This window comes from Rhinoraja longicauda, chromosome 32 (genome assembly GCF_053455715.1).
Source record: "Rhinoraja longicauda isolate Sanriku21f chromosome 32, sRhiLon1.1, whole genome shotgun sequence".
Lineage (NCBI taxonomy): Eukaryota > Metazoa > Chordata > Chondrichthyes > Rajiformes > Arhynchobatidae > Rhinoraja > Rhinoraja longicauda.
The window spans coordinates 1085098-1107353 of NC_135984.1; the positions used below are offsets into that span (position 1 = coordinate 1085098).

General features: G+C 43.2%; 1 protein-coding gene across 1 annotated transcript in view; it reads right to left on the bottom strand.

Moving 5' to 3' along the window:
- Window positions 1-208: 208 nt before the first annotated feature.
- Window positions 209-22256, bottom strand: part of gkup (glucuronokinase with putative uridyl pyrophosphorylase) — a 50170-nt gene continuing 28122 nt past the window's right edge. Inside the window, exons 15-23 of the mRNA XM_078426540.1 lie at window positions 20760-20817; window positions 14794-14886; window positions 12598-12658; window positions 6190-6303; window positions 6016-6073; window positions 4710-4778; window positions 2208-2271; window positions 1500-1571; window positions 209-1177 (exon numbers count right to left, since the gene is read on the bottom strand). Coding sequence (XP_078282666.1) covers window positions 1091-1177; window positions 1500-1571; window positions 2208-2271; window positions 4710-4778; window positions 6016-6073; window positions 6190-6303; window positions 12598-12658; window positions 14794-14886; window positions 20760-20817 — 676 coding nt within the window. The 3' untranslated portion in view covers window positions 209-1090. The remainder of the gene's footprint in view (window positions 1178-1499; window positions 1572-2207; window positions 2272-4709; window positions 4779-6015; window positions 6074-6189; window positions 6304-12597; window positions 12659-14793; window positions 14887-20759; window positions 20818-22256) is intronic.

The window sequence follows — 22256 nt, forward strand, 5'->3', positions numbered from 1 at the left end:
CAGATAACATGTTCCCAATGTTGGGGGAGTCCAGAACAAGGGGCCACAGTTTGAGAATAAGGGGTAGGCCATTTAGAACGGAGATGAGGAAGAACTTTTTCAGTCAGAGGGTGGTGAAGGTGTGGAATTCTCTGCCTCAGAAGGCAGTGGAGGCCAGTTCGTTGGATGCTTTCAAGAGAGAGCTGGATAGAGCTCTTAAGGATAGCGGAGTGAGGGGGTATGGGGAGAAGGCAGGAACGGGGTACTGATTGATAGTGATCAGCCATGATCGCATTGAATGGCGGTGCTGGCTCGAAGGGCTGAATGGCCTACTCCTGCACCTATTGTCTATTGTCTATTGTCTATAATCAATTAAACTACCAATCAATGTGTTTAGGAGATGTGGGCGTCAAGATGAAACCTGCACAAAGGGAGAATTCAAACAGCACTGAGACTGCACCGTAAGTCAAAAACTGGTTCTATGTGGCAGCAGCACTACTGAAGCTTTTTGAAGACAGTAGTAACAGCCAACTTCAAAATATTTTAAAAATTGAAGCTTTTTTGCCTTTGTTGTTGAAGGTCAGGAGATGAAGCCGGTTTCTCTTTCCTGCATTGAGGGTGCTGGGTGTCAAGAAGTTGTCAGAACACAAAAAAAAAAGAAATTTTCTTTTAGGGATACCATCTAATCTCTGGGTTCAATTGACATCTGTAAAATTACTTCAGATATTTTTAAAACACACATTCATATTCCATTTATGAAACTTAGTTTTACAGTAGCATATAATCGCATAGTTAACTTAAAATTTGAGACTGATGAAAACTAACCAAAATTTACTGGATAAAAACAGACTTCTGTGAAATTGAAAAATTGCATACACGAAGTAGTCAATTTCAATTATCTTTTTGCTGTGGTATAGGTTTGTGTCATCTCTTAGCTATTTGGACAATATTCCACACAGCACTAGGCAGCTAGGAGTACAGACTGAATGCAAGATGAAAATATTCAATAGAATACCAAAAACATTCAAAATATTTCCATAAATTGTACATTAGTTTTGTAATTCCAGTTGATTTTAAAATAAACTGTTTTTCAATTTGAAAATTTCTTCTGTCATTTACTGGATAAAACCCAAGGAACATATTGGACAACGTCACAGATCACAAACCCAGCTTCTTGGAAAGCCTTCTTTAGTTCAACCTGCAAAGAATATGGAAACACGCAAAGTAAATTTAATGTGACTTGCTATAAAGAGAGCTAAAAATGAACATAGAACAATAACATGGAAATAACACAAATTTATTTTCTTATTCAATGCTCAATGTATGGGCATTGCTGGGAAGTCAACATTTATTCCCTGTACCTAGATGTTGTTGTTTACTAAATTGATGTTTAACTGTTGCACTAAACCAGTGAAGCGTGTTGCTTATCGAATACTCCTGAAAACAAAAGGGGGTTCACTTCAATTCTTCATTTATCTCACAATACCAACAGCTTGATGCACAGACATGTTTGACCATACCTGGTTGTCAGGGTCCAAGCATAGACCAATTACTGCTCCTCCACTGCCAGGGAGCTTTACAGCTGAGCCAAACTGAAAAATTAACAGACAGGTAACAGACTAGTTTTTCTCTGAATTATTAACTGAACATATCAAACCATTCCAGAATCACATTCATAATTAATCAAGATGGCTTGCTAACCCTAACGGTGAGTGAAATGCATGGCAAATTTGTGGATTTTAAACATTAAAATGTTAATGACGGATTCATTAGATAAATCTTAATTACCACTAGTAATCGGGATTAAAAAAATTAAATATGATTTTTAGTTATTTTTCATTAAAATATCTAAGAATAAAAGAGATTATTATTGTTCACTAAACTACCAGAAAGTAATTTATATGTGAAGCCATAGCATTTATATAACACGGATCAAGCATAAATACAATCCTTCCATAATTAATGAATGAAGTATACCTTATAATTCATTCCTACCAATATTTTGGAAAGGTTACACTAGAGTGAATCAGAAGAGAGTCAATTATCTCCGAATATGATCAATCTTGTGCTGTTTTTTGAAACTTTAAAGTTTACTATTACATCTCTGAGTAAATGCTTCATATAATAATGCTTCACATAATAAAATGCTTCAGATAATATTACCACATAGGAACACAGATGGAATAGACATTTTAAAGTTTTAAACTTAAACTTTTTAGAGTGAATACCTTTCTGCCAAGTTGCACCATCCTTAGATTTCCTTCGCCCAAACAAGAGTCTGTATATATGGACCTTAAATAAGCAGTAAACAATTATTTTCCATTGAAAATTCTCAATTTTCTCCTGAAGCCATGCACAAAAGCACATGCTGTGAATTTTTGACCTTTGTATTACAAACTGAGGTAACCATTCAATAATGTGTAGGAAAATAACTGCAGATGCTGTGACGTCACCCATTCCTTCTCTCCTGAGATGCTGCCTGACCCGCTGAATTACTCCAGCATTTTGTGTCTACTAACCATTCAATAATGGTATCAAATAATTTCTCAAAATGACAGTTAATTATAAGTACATTCATTGTTTAATCCTTTGAGTACAATTGCCAGTCAAAATTAAAAATGGAACAATAAAAATTGGAGTTTAAATAGAGGATACTGGGAAGGGTCTATTTTTATTCGTTTGATGGATCATTGGTTGAAGGATCAGAGGAGTGAGGAAGTAAAGGGTGGGAATGATTTGAAATTCACTGCTTGAAATGAGGTCGAGTAAACAACCTTCATTACCATCTAAAAAGTGTCTTGACATGTATTTCAATAGTTACGCAGGATTGTAGATCAAGAGCTGGAAGGTGGAAACATGTTAGGTCAATCTTCTTCAAATCAATATAGGCACTTGCCAAATAGCCTTGTGTCATTTGTTTTGTAAGAATCTGTTCCTTTCTCAAAATCTTTTATCTCTCTCCCTTTCCTCCATGTATAATCCAAGCCAACAAAGCAGCTCAAGAACATTTATCAGTGATGGCAGACAGCTTAATGTTTGAGGGTATATATGCGAGTCATTAAGGATTGAAAGTGGCAGCAGTTGTACTACCAATTTTAGTAAATCAGCTGGTGTTCAGGATATCCATTGGTTTTACTACAACCTGTGTGTTTCTCAGCAGATGAATGACTGTTACCCCTAATATTTCACATATAAGTTAAGCTTTAATATAACAGTTAAAATGTTGGATTAGAAATTTATTCTGAGGAACTGTGAAGGCTGAATCATGTTTTGTTATTCCATGACACCTTTGAAGAATTTCAGCACCTCTTCTTGAACTGCACAAGGCATTGTGCTGCTGTAAACTAAGAATTTCTTTGTATAAAGCAAAATAAATAGCTTTTGGAGAAACCTAGCAGGTCAGGCCACATCTGTGGAAGGAAATGGGCAATTAAAATTTTGAGTCCAGACCCTTCATTTGTTCATTTCCCACCTCAGATACTGCCTGACCCTCTGACCAGCACCTCTCTCTTTTTGCTCCTGATTCCAGTATCTGCGGTCTCATGCCTTAAATTTCTCTGTATATGCATCTCAAGATTGATAATTTTAAATTTACCATGTAATTTAGCAACAAACAGTAATAGTAATGTTAATGTTAACAATGACAGTAACAGTAATGTTAGTAACAATAACAGCCATGTAATATTAAAGCTTAACTTATATATGAAATATTAGGGGTAACAGTAATTCATCTGCTGAGAAACACACAGGTTGTAGTAAAACCAATCGATATCCTGCAAATAATGCACTCTGAAGGTATCAATGAATAATAACTTGGCTCAGGGTATTAAACCAGATTGCATGCGATTCCTGATGGACAGTTACATTAATATCCCTGGCAGGCCAAAGTTCACAATTTTCTGTGGAAAGAGAATTATCTGTTTAAACCCAAAGCCTGGATGAAGATGTTCTGGAATTTACTGGCTGTTAGAAAATGAGTTTCTGCCAGCTATACTATAATTAAATCAAATTATATTCCGAACGCCAGTTCATATTTCAGAGATGTAATGCTGAGGCTCTATAAGGCACTGGTCAGGCCGCATTTGCAGTACTGTGAGTAAATTTGGGCCCCATATTTGAGGAAGGATGTGCTGGCTCTGGAGAGGCTCCAAAGGAGGTTTACAAGTCTGAAGAAGGGTCTCGACCCAAAACGTCACCCATTCCTTCTCTCCAGAGATGCTGCCTGACCCACTAAGTTACTCCAGCATTTTGTGTTTACAAGAATGATTTCAGGAATGAGTGGATTAGCATATGATGAGCATTTGTCAGCACTGGGCCTGTACTCACTGGAGTTTGGAAGGTTGCGGGGGGACCTCATTGAAACTTACAGAATAATGAAAGGCATAGAGCAGATGTGGAACGGATGTTTCCACTGGTGGGAGAGTCTAGGACCAGAGGTCAAAGCCTCAGAATTAAAAGGCACTCTTTTAGAAAGGAGGTGAGGTGGTACTTCTTTAGTCAGAGGATGGTTAATCCGTGGGACACATTGCCACAGAGGGCTGTGAAGACCAAGTCAGTGGATATTTTTAAGGAGATAAACATATTCTTGATTAGAATGGGTGTCAAGGGTTAAGTTGCGAAGGCAGGAAAATGGGATTGGGTGGCAGAGGTCAGCCATGATTGAATGACGGAGTAGACACGATGGGCTGAATGGCCTAATTCTACTATAACTTGTGAAAATTAAGCCTTACCTTCGTAGTTCAAAATTTTTGTTCATCAACTCAAAAAGTTCATTCCAATTCCGAGACTCAATGGCTATCCTGCACAAATGGAAAGAAAGAATACTTTTGACTATGTGCTGTGTAATGTTCTAAAACAAACTCATCATTTTCAGCAGTTCTTGTTTTGAGTTCATTAGTGAAAGCATTTTGTGCTAATGACGTGCACTATACTATTGTGCATTTATGATATTTATAGTTTCAATTGACTAAATGGGCGATAATGGTATCGTTTTCTTAAAACAAAATAGCATTCATCGCCATACACGTAATAATTTTCCAGTATGTATGAATTGTGGGCATGGAGCCAGAAGATTCTTTAAAGGTAAAACTGAAAGTTTCATCATTTTCAATTAATTTTGAGTAAAATATATATTTGCTACACTCTGATAATTTGCATGTTAAGCAAGTCATAGCATTCGCGAGAAGTATACACATGTCCATGGACAAAGTACTGGTAAATGAGGTTTGTTGGAGAGCTTACTGTTAGCAGAGACACAGTAGGCCAAAGGGTTCTGTTTCTGTGCTGCATGACTCTCAGTATTTGAACAACATTTTTTTATTCCTGTTAAATGACTGATCTTGTCATCTGCAAGCCTGATCATTCGGAGGCCTGACTTGAAATCGTGCCATGGAATTCAAATTGGTTTAAATAAATGTTGGAATTAACAGTTAATTCCAACAATAGAACTACAGATTGTAATGAAAATCCATCTGGTTTACCTTAATGTACCTAATCATCCTGGATCTAATTAGTTGCCTGCACTCAACATCTAACTCCTGTCACCCACAGTTACTAACCATATGTACTTTAATTCATCAGATGCTAACCCTCTGCAACTGACAGGCATTCTGCATGATTGGTAGAATTCAAGTGGCAAATAGACCTCAAGTAGTGTTATGACCATAATTAGTACAGTCTCGTGTCTCCACTTGTCTCAGGCATTTATAACTACTCCAACAGATACAAAAATATATATTTCCAAAATTAATCATTAGAATAAAGTAAAATAGTTAAGAACACTTTTCTCACAGAAAAGAAAACCTGCTATCCTTGCTCAGACTTTGGACTCAACAATGTGATTTGACTCTTAACTACCTTCTGAAAAGGTTTAGCATGCCTCTGATCTGTTCAAGTTAATTAGGGATGGACAGTAAGTGTTGTACTTTCCAACCACATCCACTGAACTAATCTAAATCACATGACTACTACTAAAGCACTGTATACTAATTCTGGATTAATTTTTCCAACCTTCCAATTTTCTCAAAAATTACTTACTTAGCCAGATCAGTGAGTTCTGCAAAGGTTTTCATTGCTTTCACAACATCAGAATCACCTCAGAAGTAAGAAAAGTTTCACATTAATTGTAATTCATTGGCAAATCCATTTAGTCGTAAAAACACAACAACTGCAAGATAATTTAATCTTATATTAACGTTGGTCTTTACTAACCATTGAGCCATCTTTGTCGCACATTACTATGAATCTTCCCAGAATCACTTGGATCTCCCATGTAAGCAAGCCAGAAGTTGGGTAAACAGTTCACATCCATATTAATATAGCTTCCTACAAGTAGATAAAGTATGCCAAACATATCAATAAACACAGTCTCGCCCAACCAGTAACCTCTACCTAGAGGGTCTCCTTTGGAATTGTACTTACCCCCAACCCAATGCCATTTTTGCTCCTTCTAATTACTTTTATCTTTCTTGCCCCTTTGTATTCTACTCTGTCATGTAGTCTTGCTTGATTTTAGGACTCTGTAGGGACATAGGGATTGGCTAGAAGAGTTCGAACCCTCGGATTGGCTAGCGATGTCACGAGGTGTGATAGCGCAGTAGATTCGAGAGTCTAGCGTTGAACTCTGTATAGGTAAGACGTTAGGTAGTTGTCTAGAGTTGAGTGTTGCGAATTGTCACGGAGTTTTAGAACTATGCAATAAACTTCATCTACAACATCCACTCGCTATCGGACTCACTACATTGGTGACCCCGAACGTGATCCGAAGATCACGAGAACATGTCGCAGGTAGGAGCGAGCAGTGGGCAGCAGAATGTGAGCGGCATTCACCTACCCCCGTTCTGGGCCCATCAGCCGCACGCACCTGTGGTTCGTGCAGGCAGCGTCCCAGTTCCACCTCAAGAAGGTGGAAGAGGACCAAGAGAAGTTCCACCTGCTGGTAAGCTGCCTGCAGCCCGAGGTGGCCGTGCGGGTGGGAAGGTACTTGACCAACCCTCCCCAAACCGAGAAGTACCAGGGGCTCAAGAGGCTCCTGCTGAGGACTTTTGGCTTTAGCCAGAACCAGCGGGCTCTGAAGCTCCTACATTTACCGGAGCTGGGGGATCGGCTACCGTCGGTTTTGATGACGGAGATGCTAACCTTGATTGGCGACCACCAGCCGTGTATGATGTTCGAAGCAGCATTCCGGCAGAAATTGCCCCGGGACGTCAGGCTAGTGTTGGCCGACGTCTCTTTTGAAGACCCGGTAGCGTTCGCAGAAAAAGCTGACACGCTCGTCACGGAGGGCTCCACAAGAGATGACTCGGTAAATCGGGTTTCGAGGCCTAGCAGCAGCCGGCCGCGCGGCCAAGATGGCGACGCATTGGCCGCCATTTTGCAGTTAGCCCGCCAGGACGGGGCTGCAGCACCCGCCAGTTCGCAGCGGGCCCAAGCAACAGAGCCGCACAGGCACGGCTGGTGTTTTTTTCACAAGCGGTGGGGCAGTGAAGCCCGAAGTTGCAGGGCCCCATGTTCCTTTCCGGGAAATGCCTCGGCCGATCGAATGTAGAGGCAGTCTCGATCGGCCGCAACCGCCGCCTCAACGCCACAGATCAAGGTACCGGCACTGTCTTTTTGGTCGATACGGGAGCGGTCGTTAGCATCGTGCCCCCCTACGACTACGAAGTTCGAGCAGGTAGGAAGGGTCCGTCCCTCATTGTGGTCAACGGCAGTCCCATCCTCACCTACGGCAAGAGGGCCATGTCCCTGTCCTTCGGGTCCGGTACCTACCGTTGGGATTTCATCGTTGCCGACGTGGGCCAGGCCATTCTGGGCGCGGATTTCCTCTGGGCTTTTTCGTTGGTCGCAGACGTCCGCGGGAAGGGCCTGCAACCCTCGGCTAGCAGTATGGAGCCTGCTACTCCTCCACCTGCCACCCCACCCTGCCCGTCGATCCGGGTCATCACCACGGCTCCCGATCAGTTCGCTGCGGTCCTCGCCGACTTCCCGCAGCTCCTCGTCCAGCGGTTCGATGCACCTTCCGATAAGCACGGTGTCGTCCATTTCATCACTACTGACCGGGGCGTCCAGTTCACCTCGTCCCTCTGGGCCGCGCTTGCGCAGCTGTATGGGTCCCGCTTGCAGCAGACCACCGCCTATCATCCCCAAGCTAACGGGATGGTAGAGCGCTTCCACCGACAGCTGAAGGCGTCCCTCTGTGCCCGCCTGACCGGCCCTGACTGGGCCGACCAGCTGCCTTGGGTCCTCCTCGGCATTCGCACGGCCCCTAAGTCTGATCTGGGTACCTCCTCGGTGGAACTCGTCTACGGATCGCCCCTGCGGGTGCCGGGTGACAATCTTCCCTTGTCCTCCCCCCTGCCGTCGTCCGTCCCGTCAATTTTTGCTTCTCTCCGGGCGCGGGTAGGTTCACTGGCCCCAGTCCCGGCCTCCAGTCACGGGAGTACAGCAGTGCATGTGCCAACGGACTTGCAGGACTGCGAGTTCGTTTTCCTCCGGCGGGATTCCCACTGCCCCCCTCTACAGCCGGTCTACCAGGGCCCGTTCCAGGTGCTGAAAAGGGGGACGGTCACCCTCACGTTACAGGTAGGAACCCGTCAGGAGCTCGTCTCTGTCTCCCGGCTCAAACCGGCCCACTTGGACCAGGACCGTCCCGTGCTGGTGGCCCAACCTCCTCGCCGGGGTAGACCTCCGGCCGACCCACCTGTTTCCCCAGCTGCGTCTCGTCCCTCACCTCTCGGACCTCCGTCGCCCACGGCTGGGTTCACTCTGCCCTTTCCAGCCACGCCCCCATCACCTGTACCTGCAGGTCCCCCCCTCCCTTCCCCTCCAACGGTGCCCCCATCGTCTCCATCGGCGGGGCCCTCCCCACCTCCTTCGTCGCTGGCGGTACCGGCCTCCCCTCCTCGTACGCGTTCAGGTCGGGCGGTCCGGGCGCCCGTGAGGTATGGCATCGAGGGTTCTGGGGGGGGGGTCATGTAGGGACATAGGGATTGGCTAGAAGAGTTCGAACCCTCGGATTGGCTAGCGATGTCACGAGATGTGATAGCGCAGTAGATTCGAGAGTCTAGCGTTGAACTCTGTATAGGTAAGACGTTAGGTAGTTGTCTAGCGTTGAACTCTGTATAGGTATGACGTTAGGTAGTAGTCTAGCGTTGAACTCTGTATAGGTAAGACGTTAGGTAGTAGTCTAGCGTTGAACTCTGTATAGGTAAGACGTTAGGTAGTAGTCTAGCGTTGAACTCTGTATAGGTATGACGTTAGGTAGTAGTCTAGCGTTGAACTCTGTATAGGTATGACGTTAGGTAGTAGTCTAGCGTTGAACTCTGTATAGGTATGACGTTAGGTAGTAGTCTAGCGTTGAACTCTGTATAGGTATGACGTTAGGTAGTAGTCTAGCGTTGAACTCTGTATAGGTATGACGTTAGGTAGTAGTCTAGCGTTGAACTCTGTATAGGTATGACGTTAGGTAGTTGTCTAGAGTTGAGTGTTCAAATTGCCACGGAGTTTTAGAACTATGCAATAAACTTCATCTACAACATCCACTCACTATCGGACTCACTACAACTCTAAACTTACCATAAGCTGGCTTTTTCGTTCCTTATTCAATCCCCAATGTCCCTGGATATCCAAGATTCCTTAGGTTTGTTGATTTTACCCTTCATCATTGCAGGAACTCACTGGCCCTGAACTCTCACCATTCCATTGTTGACCTGTAGAGTTACCTGCAAATAGCTTTTCCCAGTGTACTTTTCTCAGGTTCTGTCTTACCATTATTAAAATCAGCCCTTCTCCAGTTCACAATCGTAATTTCCAATATATTCTCGTACTTCTTTATAACAAGTTTAAAATCTTAATAGTCGCTATCTCCGAAATATTCTTCCAAAGACTTCCCCACCATTTGCTCAGCTACATTTCCAATGATTAGATCCATTGTCTCTCTTTCTGTTGTATCCAGGGACTGCCTTAAAAGGCTATCCTGGATGCACTTTAAAAGTTCCACTCTTTTAAGCCTTCACAATAGAGCAATCTAAGTTAACACTGAGAAGGTGGTTATATTTAATGCCAGGAGAATCGTGATCGGCAACTTTTGACTAGATAATAATATTACAGCTGGGATATAGACACAAATGGTAGCTCAGAAGGGCACAAGGTGTCTCCAGAACCATTAAGCACATTAAGGATGTTTGTGTGTTTATGTATTTAATATACCTCCTCAAGAGAGTTAAACTTAGATTATTTTGTATGTCTTGCCTTGCAGCTTAAATGTAATTTCAAACATTCCAGAAGTGATCTGTAAATCTTGGCAAAATTATATTATCTGGAATTGCTCTTTTTTTGCTCAGCAGGGAGGGGCAGAACAAATGGGTAACACAAAAAAAAGCTATCATGGAGTCATAAAGCTGTACAGACCCTATTGCTCACGTTGTCCATGGCGACCTGATTGGCATTATCTCATGGAGTGATGGGACATGATCATCCTGTGTCTCGGAGGGACATTAAACTGAGGCACAGAATAGACTTAAGTGGATGTGAAAGATTTCATGTCACGATTTTGAAAAAGAGTTGATGAGTTCTCCCCAAATCTATTTCCAATATTTCGACTTTAGCCAACATTAAAAAACATACTTTTTTATGACAAATAATCAGGAATTTGAGAGAAACAGACATAGTTAATTTCTAAAGTAGCAGTTTGCCACTTGCCCATGTCTAGTAAGGATTTACACTTCATAAAAAAACTTTGATCATCATACCTAATATACTTTTTCATGCAGCAATAATTACCACTTAGATTGGGCATCACTTGTATGCTTAAGGCGAGAATTCCATGTCTCAATATTTACCTATTAACAAACAAGGCATGCAGATTACGGGTGATTTGGCTTAGGGTTGTGAAATAATGGAGGGGCTTTCTTGTGTTCATGTTTGCTATTTCAACAAAAAGTTGTGGGTGACTGGGATGTGCTGCCAGAGATGGTTGAGGCAGTTATGCCAGTAGCCTTTAAGCCACTTTAAGATAGGCACATGAATATGCAGGGAATGGCGGGATATGGATCACGTGCAGGCAGAGGAGGTTAGTTTAACCCGGCATCATATTTGGCATGGATATTGTGGGCCAAAGGGCCTGTTACTGTGCTGTACTATGTCCGACATCATGCAATTTCAATTATTTAAAATCTCTTTTTATATTTCCTTTTTAACAACATGTTTAATGTTTAATCATATTTTATGATAGGAAACATCATATAAATGTTATGCTTTGATCAATAATACTGTACATTTCTATTAATAGTGTCGGAAAGCCCTGCGGTCTGGCTTACCAATTGCAAAGTGCAAAAATTGGTTAGGATTGGAGAGGTTGTTCTTTTCATAGAGAACAACGCATACATAGAAATGGGTTGACAGTGAGCAGAATTTTCAGGATTCCTGCAAGCAACAGCTGAATCAGTTTTTGAGGCAGACTAGCGGTTAATCTGCAAATGGCGTTGGTCCAAGTATTCAATCTTTGGTTTTTCATTTTTGGTCACATGCAACTGAGCTGAAGAATCCATGGAAATTCTACAACTTTAAGCTACACTGTTTTTTGTTAATTTGTCATGGACAACTGTCAAATTGATCAATTATGATGAATATTTGTGACTTGATGCTAGTTGCATAAGTATGCACAGATGTTTCTAATGATTCACTAGAATTTACAACCCTTTTGTGACCTTTTGCACAAATTGGAAGATAAAAAGCTCATATCTTCCAGAGGTTCTCTACAAAAAGGCTACAGAACGCACCATCAAATTGTGTACCACAACTTGTGTGCTGCAAATTTGTGTACGGCACAGTGGCACAGCACTAGAGATCCAGGTTCAATCCTGACTATGGGTGCAGTCTGTACGGAGTTTGTATGTTCTCCCTGTGACTGAGTGGTCTGGTTTCCTCCCACATTCCAAAGATGTGCAGGTTTGTATGTTAATTGGCATCTGTAAATTACCCCTGGTGTGTAGGATGTAAAACTGGCATAACATAGAACTAGTGTATGGGTGATTGATGGTGGGCACAGACTCGATGGGTGAAAGGCCTGTTTCTACAATGTTTCTCCAAACTAAACTAAAGTGGTGGTTTGCAAATAGCTCAAATATTCACACATACATCTTACTTGCAGAGCGAGATCCAAAGAGCAAGATTAGAAACTGTGAGCTGGGAATGGATGGAGGAATTATAATTATAAAAAGTTTATTCATGACCTGATTTAGAGGTCATCAGTATTAGATAGTCAATAATAACTTCAGTAAGGAATTAAAAACTATTTTGTTAGCCTGTTATGGTTGGAATGTGGAACTTATTACAAGAGGGAGATGGAGACAAATAGCTGGAATTAAATGAAACAGAAACTGGTTACACATTTAAACCAAATGATTGGGAGGGTCTATTGATGGAGTGAGAGGAATATGGCCAGAGATAGTTCCTGTGGAGCATACCAGCGCAGACTATTGGACCGAGTGGCTATTTCAATGCTATAAATATTTCATTAAATGGAAAACACTGCCCGATATAATGTTTTATCAAAGTTCATGATAAGTGCAGCATAAATATAGGGTTTTATCACTTCTCAACAGCAAGTAAATCTCTCACCATAGCCCTGCTTCTCCATGAGTTCCTTGCTGAAATCCATGTAAACCAGCCCCTCATACACCTAAAATGTATAAAAGAAATTGAGCCAAGTCAGAAATAATGTTAAACAATGCATTGAATCCAACATTATGTACGAGTAACTCAAACAGATTACTCTGAAGCACGGTGGCCATTATTAACAGATAAATGAATGGATTTGCACAGTGCAAAATCAGCAATTGAAAGAGATGAGAAATTCTTACACTTATTTTATTTATAACCGATCACTTTTTTTCCTGGTAGTGTTGGTTGAGATAAGGACACTGAATTTGAATGTTTGGGCAGTAATTAGATGGACATTATTTGTCCTGATTTTTGAGAACAGAACATGGTGGGCAGTTTTCCATATTGTTAGGTAGATGTCAGAGCTATAACTATACTGTAATGCATTGCCCACTGGCGTAGTTGATTCAGGAGCACAAGTCTTCAGTGCTGCACCCAGTTTGCTGTTTGTTCCATAACCATTGTTGTATTCAGTGTTCTTATGGGAGAATATTATTTTATGCATGATATTATTTGCTATTATTTTATACATTAGACATTGTTACGGCATTATTTTATACATTGTTGTTTAAGGTTTGTAACTGCTTAGGCGCCTCTCTGTAACTAATTAAGGCGCTCTAGACATTCCGTACCCTTGACACATCTCCGTAACATAACACTCCTTTGTATAACACTCCTTTGCAGCTTGTACCTTAGCTTTAGCCTTGATGATAAGGGTAGCAGAATCCGAAGGGATGCGGACATTCATCAATGAGTAGGATTTAATGGTGGCAAGAGAAGAGATAAGGAATAACATAGGCCTTGGGGGGATGGATGGATGTGAGGGATGAACTAGCAGGAAATAAGGGAGGCGAAATATGAAGGGATGTGAGCATTGAGATAAGGATATATTACTAAATGGAATTTAATGGTGGCGGGACAAACAGGTACTACAAAGCAATGAAGGACTGAAGAAAGGGAGTGTGGGAGAAAGGGAGTGTGGGAGAAAGGGAGTGTGGGAGAAAGGGAGTGTGGGAGAAAGGGAGTGTGGGTATGAGGTAATACAAAGGAGATAAGGTTTAGAATAACCCTATAAAAATAGGCTGCCCGGTGTACTAAGTGGGCAGTCAGATGGTTGACATCCTGATTGTTCCAGCCGTTGTTTGCAAATAAAGGCTTTTAACTTCTTGAAGAATTCTCCGTGTCATCTGCTTCATTTCGAACACCGGTAACCACGACATTCTCTCAGCCATTTCTTGATATCAATTGGAATGAATTGAATTGGCTTAAGAGTACCTTTTGTGATGGTGGCAACCTCAGAAGGAAGCCTAGATGGAACATCTATTTGGCATTTCTAGATGACAGTGTTTACAAATGTTTGCTTTGTCTCCAAAGTCTTTGACAATAGGGATGATCTTGGAGCCTGTCTTCCTGCAAATTTCCTACCACCATTCACAAACATACATGTGAAGAGCGCATTTTTCAGGGATCTGTTGTTGTAGGATTGCTGTTTAGCCTGCGTGTTTTACATCTTCACCATTTAGGTATTTCACTATTATGTGCCTGATTCACATCCGACCATGCCTCTACTCCCTTTCATTGAGCTCATTGTATTGGAGGAGTGAGGAATATACCAAACTAAAATGTTACAGATTGTGGTTATGCTGAAAGTTCACTGCATCTTAAAAATGCTTAGCTTTGAGTTCCAAGATCTGTTCTGCTCTATCCTTTCCAATGCAAATGTATTGGCACACAATAGAAAGGAGTGCCCTTCGTATTAAGATGGGTCAATGCCTCATATGCATCAATTAAAAAACAAATTCGACAATACGGTGAAAAGAAAAAAAACTGAGAAAGAAATGAGAGAACAAAGCACAATTAGAAAGTAAGACCATTGTCGTGCACGAGGTGGTCCATGTGTTATGTTGCCGAGGTAGGATTAGGGTTGCTCAGATCTATTCAGGAACTGACCTATATCTCTATGGGTGCGAAACAGCAATTCTACTCTATCACGCACTTAGCTGCAGACTCATCCAGGCTTCAGGATGCCTTGTGCTCATTTCATGATCTTCTACTGAAGGGTTAAGCAGTACTAACCAATTTAAAATGATACTTTTTCTATTGCTAAAATGGAATTCATTTGATCCCAATGCATATTTGAAATGTGAACTTTACCTGGACCACTCGATCCTGGAGTCCAGCTGTAATAATGAGTTCTTCAGACTCTACGTTCAGAATAAAGTTTGCTCTAAGTGGCTTTGGCAAATCCTGTCAAAAGAAACTTGAAATTGGTCTCAAGGATTGATGGAATTTATATCACCATTCTATTAAGGCAAAAAGGAGGTGATTTAGTTGCACAGCTACTAGTAAAAGGAGTCACCTTATGAAGGGACAGTGTGGCACAACAGGTTAATCCCCAAGATTAAAATCCAAACCAGATCAGAGAGATAAATTACAAGGTAACATTGTGCCCCTACTGTTTAGATACATATGCAGATAGCAGTTGATCACTGGAGTCATGTAAAAAAACAGTAAAGATATCATCTGCCACGCTTTGTCTTGCCATTCCTTTCTCCCAGCTTTCTTTGCCCCAATCTATAATCAGTCTGAAGAAGGGTCCCGACCCAAAAAATCACCTATCAGTGTTCTCCAGAGATGCTGCCTGGCCCGCTGAGTTACTCCAGCACTTTGTGTCCTTTTTTTGTTAACAAGCATCTGCACTTCAACACCACGGACACCAGAAGCATGTGGCAGGGTGTCAGGGACATCACTGGCTACAAGAGCAGCCCTGCCTGCCCCCACAGCGACATGGCACTGACCAACGAGCTTAACACCTTCTTTGCCCGCTTTGAAACTGGCAAAACCACCTTGAGTGAAAGAACCCCAGCCGAGGCGGTGGGACAGGTCTTGCAACTGAACACACAGGAGGTACAACGCGCTCTGCAAAGGGTCAACCCACGCAAGGCTGCAGGACCGGATGGAGTTCAAGGAAGGGTACTGAAGGACTGTGCTGAACAGCTGGCTGAGGTATTCACCAGGATCTTTAACCTGTCATTATCTCTAGCTACGGTCCCCAAGTGCCTGAAGTCGGCTATCATAGTTCCGGTGCCGAAAAAAGCAAAGATCTCCAACCTGAAAGACTACCGCCCGGTTGCCCTACCGCCGATAGTCATGAAGTGCTTTGAGAGGCTGGTCCTCTCACACATCAAATCCAGCATCCCTGACTCACTGGACCCACATCAATTTTGCATACAGGGCAAATAGATCCACAGAGGACGCCATCTCTCTGGCTCTTCACACTGTCCTGACTCACCTAGAGAGACAGGGCACGTACGTGAGGATGCTATTCATAGACTATAGCTCCGCCTTCAACACGGTCATCCCCACCAAGCTCATCACCAAACTCCACTAGCTAGGCCTCAGCTCGTCATTATATGACTGGATCCTGGACTTCCTGCTGGAACGACCGCAGGCAGTGAGAATGGGCCCGCACCTGTCCTCCACTATCACCCTGAGTACCGGCACACCACAGGGCTGTGTTCTGAGCCCCATGTTCTACTCTCTCTTCACACACGACTGTGTTCCTGCATTCGACACCAACACCATTGTCAAGTTTGCAGACGACACAACGGTGATCGGGCTTATCACCAACGGGGATGAAACAAACTATAGAGCGGAGGTGCAGAACCTGGCGGACTGGTGCTCGGATAACAACCAGTCCCTAAATACCACCAAGACCAAGGAGCTGATCATCAACTTCCGTAGGTCACATAACGGGGAATATGCCCCGATCTCTATCAACGGGGACAGTGTGGAGAGAGTGTCCAGCTTCAAGTTTCTGGGCACTCACATTTCGGAGGACCTAACATGGTCCAATAACACTGCTGCGCTGGTCAAGGAGGCACAACAAAGACTGTTCTACTTAAGAACACTGAAAAAGTCTGGTCTACCCCAACAGCTGCTGACGACCTTCTACCGCTGCACCATAGAGAGCATCACACAACACAACATACCGGAGGAGATTGCCAGAACACCGGGCTCTCCGTAGATTGTTTTCGACCTTGGCGAACGTCGAAGGAGGAGGAGGAGATACAGGAAACAAAAGCGGGGATGCCGGTCGGGTCTACTTGCTAGACTAAAGAAACAACCGCATAAACCATCTCTTCCCAGCGTATTTCTTACTAACGCCAGATCCATCATCAACAAAATGGACGAATTACATCTACAGATTTCCACGAACAACCTCATAAAAGACTGCTGTATCCTACTAATAACAGAGACATGGTTAAACGCGCTCACACCCGATGCCGCCATGGAGCTAGCAGACCGCACAGCGTTCCGTTGGGACAGAAACAAAGACTCTGGTAAGACCAAGGGCGGTGGGGTTTACATCTACGTACACAACGACTGGTGTACTAATACCAACATCGTAGACAGCCATTGTTCTCCTGATCTGGAATACCTAACGGTCAAATGCAGGCCCTTTTACCTTCCTCGGGAGTTTACCGCTATAACTGTTACAGCTGTTTACATTCCACCGGACGCTAATGCTAGCACAGCTCAAGGCTACCTACTAAACGCCATAAACTCTCAACAGAAGACTTATCCCGAGGCTGTCCATATTATAGCCGGTGATTTCAACGACGCAGACTTAAAAGCAGTTCTCCCGAAATTTCATCAACACATTAAATGTGCAACCAGGGGGAAAAATACTTTGGACAAAGCCTATTCAAACATCAAGAGTGGCTACAGGACAACATCGCTACCTCACTTGGGACAATCAGACCACCTATCCATACTTCTAACCCCAGCATACACCCCCTTAAGAAGGAAAGCCTCCCCTGCCATCAAAATGGTTAAAATGTGGCCTGAAGGAGCATCCTCGCAGCTTCAGGATTGCTTTGAAAGGACTAATTGGGACATTTTTGAGGACCAGGATTTGGAGTACACATCAACAGTACTCTGTTACATTAAGAACTGTGTTGACATTGTCACTGTCGACAAATGCATCCGGGTGCACTCAAACCAGAAACCCTGGATGACAAAGGAGGTCAGAACACTCTTAAAGGATCGTAATGCTGCCTTTAGGTCCAAGGACAAAGCCCTCTCCAGTGTGGCTAGAGCCAACCTTAAGAGAGCCATCAAAAGAGCAAAAGGAAAACACAAAAAGGAGATTGAGGACCACTTCACCCACAAGGACCCATGACGACTTTGGCAGGGAATCCAGCACCTCACAAATTACAAAACCAGCAACTACAAGATCGCTGATGCAAACGCCTCGATGGCAGAGGAACTTAATGGCTTCTTTGCCCGCTTTGAGGTGAGAGCGGCAAAGTTAGTTACACCATCTACACCTGCCTTCAACAGCCACACGCTCACGGTACAGGAGCATGAGGTGAGGCGTGTGCTCAGGGCTGTCAACACAAGGAAGGCTGCAGGCCCGGATGGAGTGACGGGAAGGGTGTTGAAAGAATGTGCAGACCAGCTCTCAGTGGTCTTCACGAAGATCTTCAACCTGTCCCTGTCCAAAGCCATCATCCCATCCTGCCCGAAATCCGCAACAATAATCCCACTGCCAAAGAAACCAGTCATCCGTGATCTCAACGACTACCATCCTGTTGCACTAACCCCAGTCATTATGAAGTGCTTTGAGAAGCTGGTCCAGCAGCACATCAAAGCCAGCCTCTCAGCCACTATCGACCCACACCAATTCGCTTACAGATCAAACAGGTCTACAGAGGACGCCATTACTACTGCCCTACACACCGCACTGACCCATCTTGAGCGGCAGGGCAGTTACGTGAGGATGCTCTTCATAGATTATAGTTCAGCATTTAACACGGTCATCACGGACAGACTGGTTTCTAAACTAACTGATTTAGGACTCTCCCAATCTATCTGTAACTGGATTAAGGACTTCCTGACCAATCGGCCCCAGCTGGTCAGATTAGGCCCTCACACATCCTCCACTCTCACAATCAGCACCGGCTGCCCACAAGGATGCGTGTTGAGCCCTCTTCTCTACGCCCTTTACACCCATGACTGCACCCCCACTCATCCTACCAACACCATCATCAAGTTTGCGGATGACACGACTGTGGTTGGACTCGTCTCAGGAGATGACGAGACAGCCTACAGAGATGAAGTCCAAAAACTGATAGGATGGTGTGCGGAAAACAATCTGGCTCTGAATCCTTCCAAGACAAAATAACTCATAATAGACTTCCGAAGACACAATATGGGCTACACACCACTGCATATCAGCGGGGTTTGTGTGGAAAGGGTCCCTGCCTTCAAGTTCCTGGGCACGCATATTGCTGAGGATCTCTCCTGGACCACAAACACCATAGCGGCAGTCAAAAAGGCACAGCAGCGGCTCTACTTTCTGAGGATCCTCAGGAAGAACAACCTGCAAGAGCAGCTGCTAGTGACTTTCTACCGTTGCACCATCGAGAGTGTGCTGACGTACTGTATTTCTATGTGGTACACCAGCAGCTCAGAGGCAAACAAGAAAGCCCTTCAGAGGGTCATCAACTCTGCAAAGAAAATCATTGGTTGCCCACTGCCCTCTCTAGAGGAACTTTACTCCCTCCGCTGCCTCAGCAGAGCAGCCAACATCCTGAGGGATCCTTCCCACCCTGGTCATCAGCTGCTCCAACTGCTGCCCTCTGGTAGACGGTTCAGGTCCATTACATCACGGACTAATAGACTCAAGAACAGTTTCTACCCCAGTGTCATACGTGAGCTGAACACTGCCAGACACTCACATAAAACTGAAGGGAAGGAACGGAACTGATCGGAACACTGTCAGTTACTTGTCAGAAAACATAAGCCTCAATTTAATACAAGTTTACATTCTACTGCACCTATATTGTTGACATTTGCTAAACTTATTACATGTTACAACCGACCGCACCTTATATTTAATGACATTATTTTTTTTTTTTTTTTTTTTTTTAAACGGCACTTGCAATATGTTAGCTCTCATTGCTGTGCAATAACTTGCTGTCTTGATTGCACTGTACACTGCCTCGACCGTATTGTAATTGTTTTGTCTATATTGTATTAGAGGTCAGTTTGTTTAATTCAGTAGATTAGGTTTAGCTTGTTATGGATAAAGGTTTATCCTTTGAACTGTCTGCTGTGTGTGATTGCATCATCTGGACTGCTTTAATTTCGCTGTACTTTGTGTAGTGACAATAAAGGTTTTTTTACAATTTTTACAATCCTAACGCATGGCATCCCTGTGTGGTTCCTCAGCTGCACGGAGGCAGAAAGGAAAGCTCTACAGCGGGTAGTCCATAGAGCTCAGAGGGCCATCGGAACACAGCTACCAGACTTGGAGGGCATCTACAACACACGATGCCTCAGAAAAGCCACCAGCATCCACAAAGACTCTTCACACCCCTGCAACAGTCTGTTCGAACTCCTTCCATCGGGCAGACGATACAAGGCCTTCTACGCCCGCACCTCCAGACTCAGGAACAGCTTCATCCCCAGGGCCATAGCTGCTATGAACCGGTCCTGCTGAGCCGGATGGCCACAACGCATAGATCAACTTGCACTTTACCCTGTCTAAAAAACTGTTACAATTGTTTCGTTTCGTTGGGTTGCTGTTAATTACTTAAATTATTGCATCGTATGGGAGGCGCATTCCCAATCTCGTTGTACCCCTGGGTACAATGACAATAAAGATATATTGTATTGTATTGTATTGTATTGTATTGCAGTTCCTTGTTTCAAAAGTTGTACCATTCATGCTCTCAACACACCAGGAAATACTCATCAGTAAATCCTGTGTGTGCAGTGGAAAAGATTCCTTACAGTCATTACTCAATGCAAGGTCAGAGTGGCCAAGGCCTCATGCATTTGTACATGGTCAGTCTCTCAATCCTCAACATTAATTTAACTGGATCATGATGGGTGTGCATCTTGACAGGTCTGGAACACCCAGATCTGGAACAAAAAAGTCGATCATGACTGTGAATTTTAAATGTTCAGCGAATCCAGAAAGGAATCTATCCTTTAAATCAGAAGGCTAAAAAATTGACAAGAGGAAAAGGACATAAACTTAATCTAACAAGTCATTCATCATCTGTAACACTATTGAAACGAATTAAATAAGTCAGCATATAACTCACATCATCAATTAAATCATAGAACTTCATCAAGCACTTAAGTGTGGCTGAAACAATGGCACTGTAAAAAGAAAAAAAAGACTTTGAAAACAGAATACATTAAATTCAGAATGTCACATCTAAAAATATGTTAATAAGTTCAACCATCCAGAAGGATTAAAAAAAGTGGTCACATAGGAATAGTATCACTTAGAAATCCCAACCCACCCAAAGATCTGATACCCACCCAAAACTGATAAGTTTAATGCTGATAAGTGTGAGGTGCTGCATTTTGGTAGGACAAATCAAAATAGGACGTACAGGGTAAATGGTAGGGAATTGAGGAATGCAGTGGAACAGAGGGATCTGGGAATAACTGTGCATTGTTCCCTGAAGGTGGAATCTCATGTGGATAGGGTGGTGAAGAAGGCGTTTGATATGCTTGCCTTTATAAATCAGAGCATCGAGTATAGAAGTTGGGATGTAATGTTAAAATTGTACAGGGCATTGGTGAGGCCGAATCTGGAGTATGGTGTGCAGTTCTGGTTGCCAAATTATAGGAAGGATGTCGACAAAATGGAGAAGGTACAGAGGAGATTTACTAGAATGTTGCCTGGGTTTCAGCACTTAGGCTACAGAGAGAGGTTGAACAGGTTGGGTCTTTATTCTTTGGAGCGTAGAAGGTTGAGGGGGGACTTGATAGAGGTTTTTTAAATTTTGAGAGGGACGGACAGAGTTGACGTGGGTAGGCTTTTCCCTTTGAGAGTGGGGAAGATTCCAACAAGGGGACATAGCTTCAGAATTGAGGGACAAAAGTTTAGGGGTAACATGAGGGGTAACTTCTTTACTCAGAGGGTGGTGGCTGTATGGAATGGGCTTCCGGTGGAAGTGGTGGAGGCTGGCTCGATTTTATTATTTAAGAGTAAATTGGATAGGTATATGGATAGGAGGGGATTAGAGGGTTATGGTCTGAATGCAGGTAGATGAGACTAGGTCAGGGAGAATGGTCGGCGTGGACTGGTAGGGCCGGACAGGCCTGTTTCCATGCTGTAGTTGTTATATTGTTATATTGTTATATCTACACTGCCCTGACACAGAAATATGTCACCATTCCTTCATTGGTGCGATTTCTAAATCTTCCCCGTCCTCTGCAACCACATTGTGGTGCATCTTTTTCTGCTTGATTGTCACCATCACCTTCTTCGGGGAATTAGGAAGGGCCAATAAATATTGGCATACCAGCGATGCCAAAATCTCACAAATGAACAAGAAAAGCACACGGGAAATTTTAGATTAGATATAAATTGCAAGTCATAAACTACACTTTTTGAAAAAACATTGCTGGAAAGAGAGCAGAGAAGATTTATAATGATGTTGCCAAGACTTCGGTCCTGAGCTATAGGGAGAGGTTGGGAAGTTTTTATTCCTTGGAGAGGAGGTGGCTAGGGGTGATCTTATAGAGGTATATGAAATCATGAGGCGACTATATAGGGTGAATGCAGAGCCTCTTACCCAGGGTAG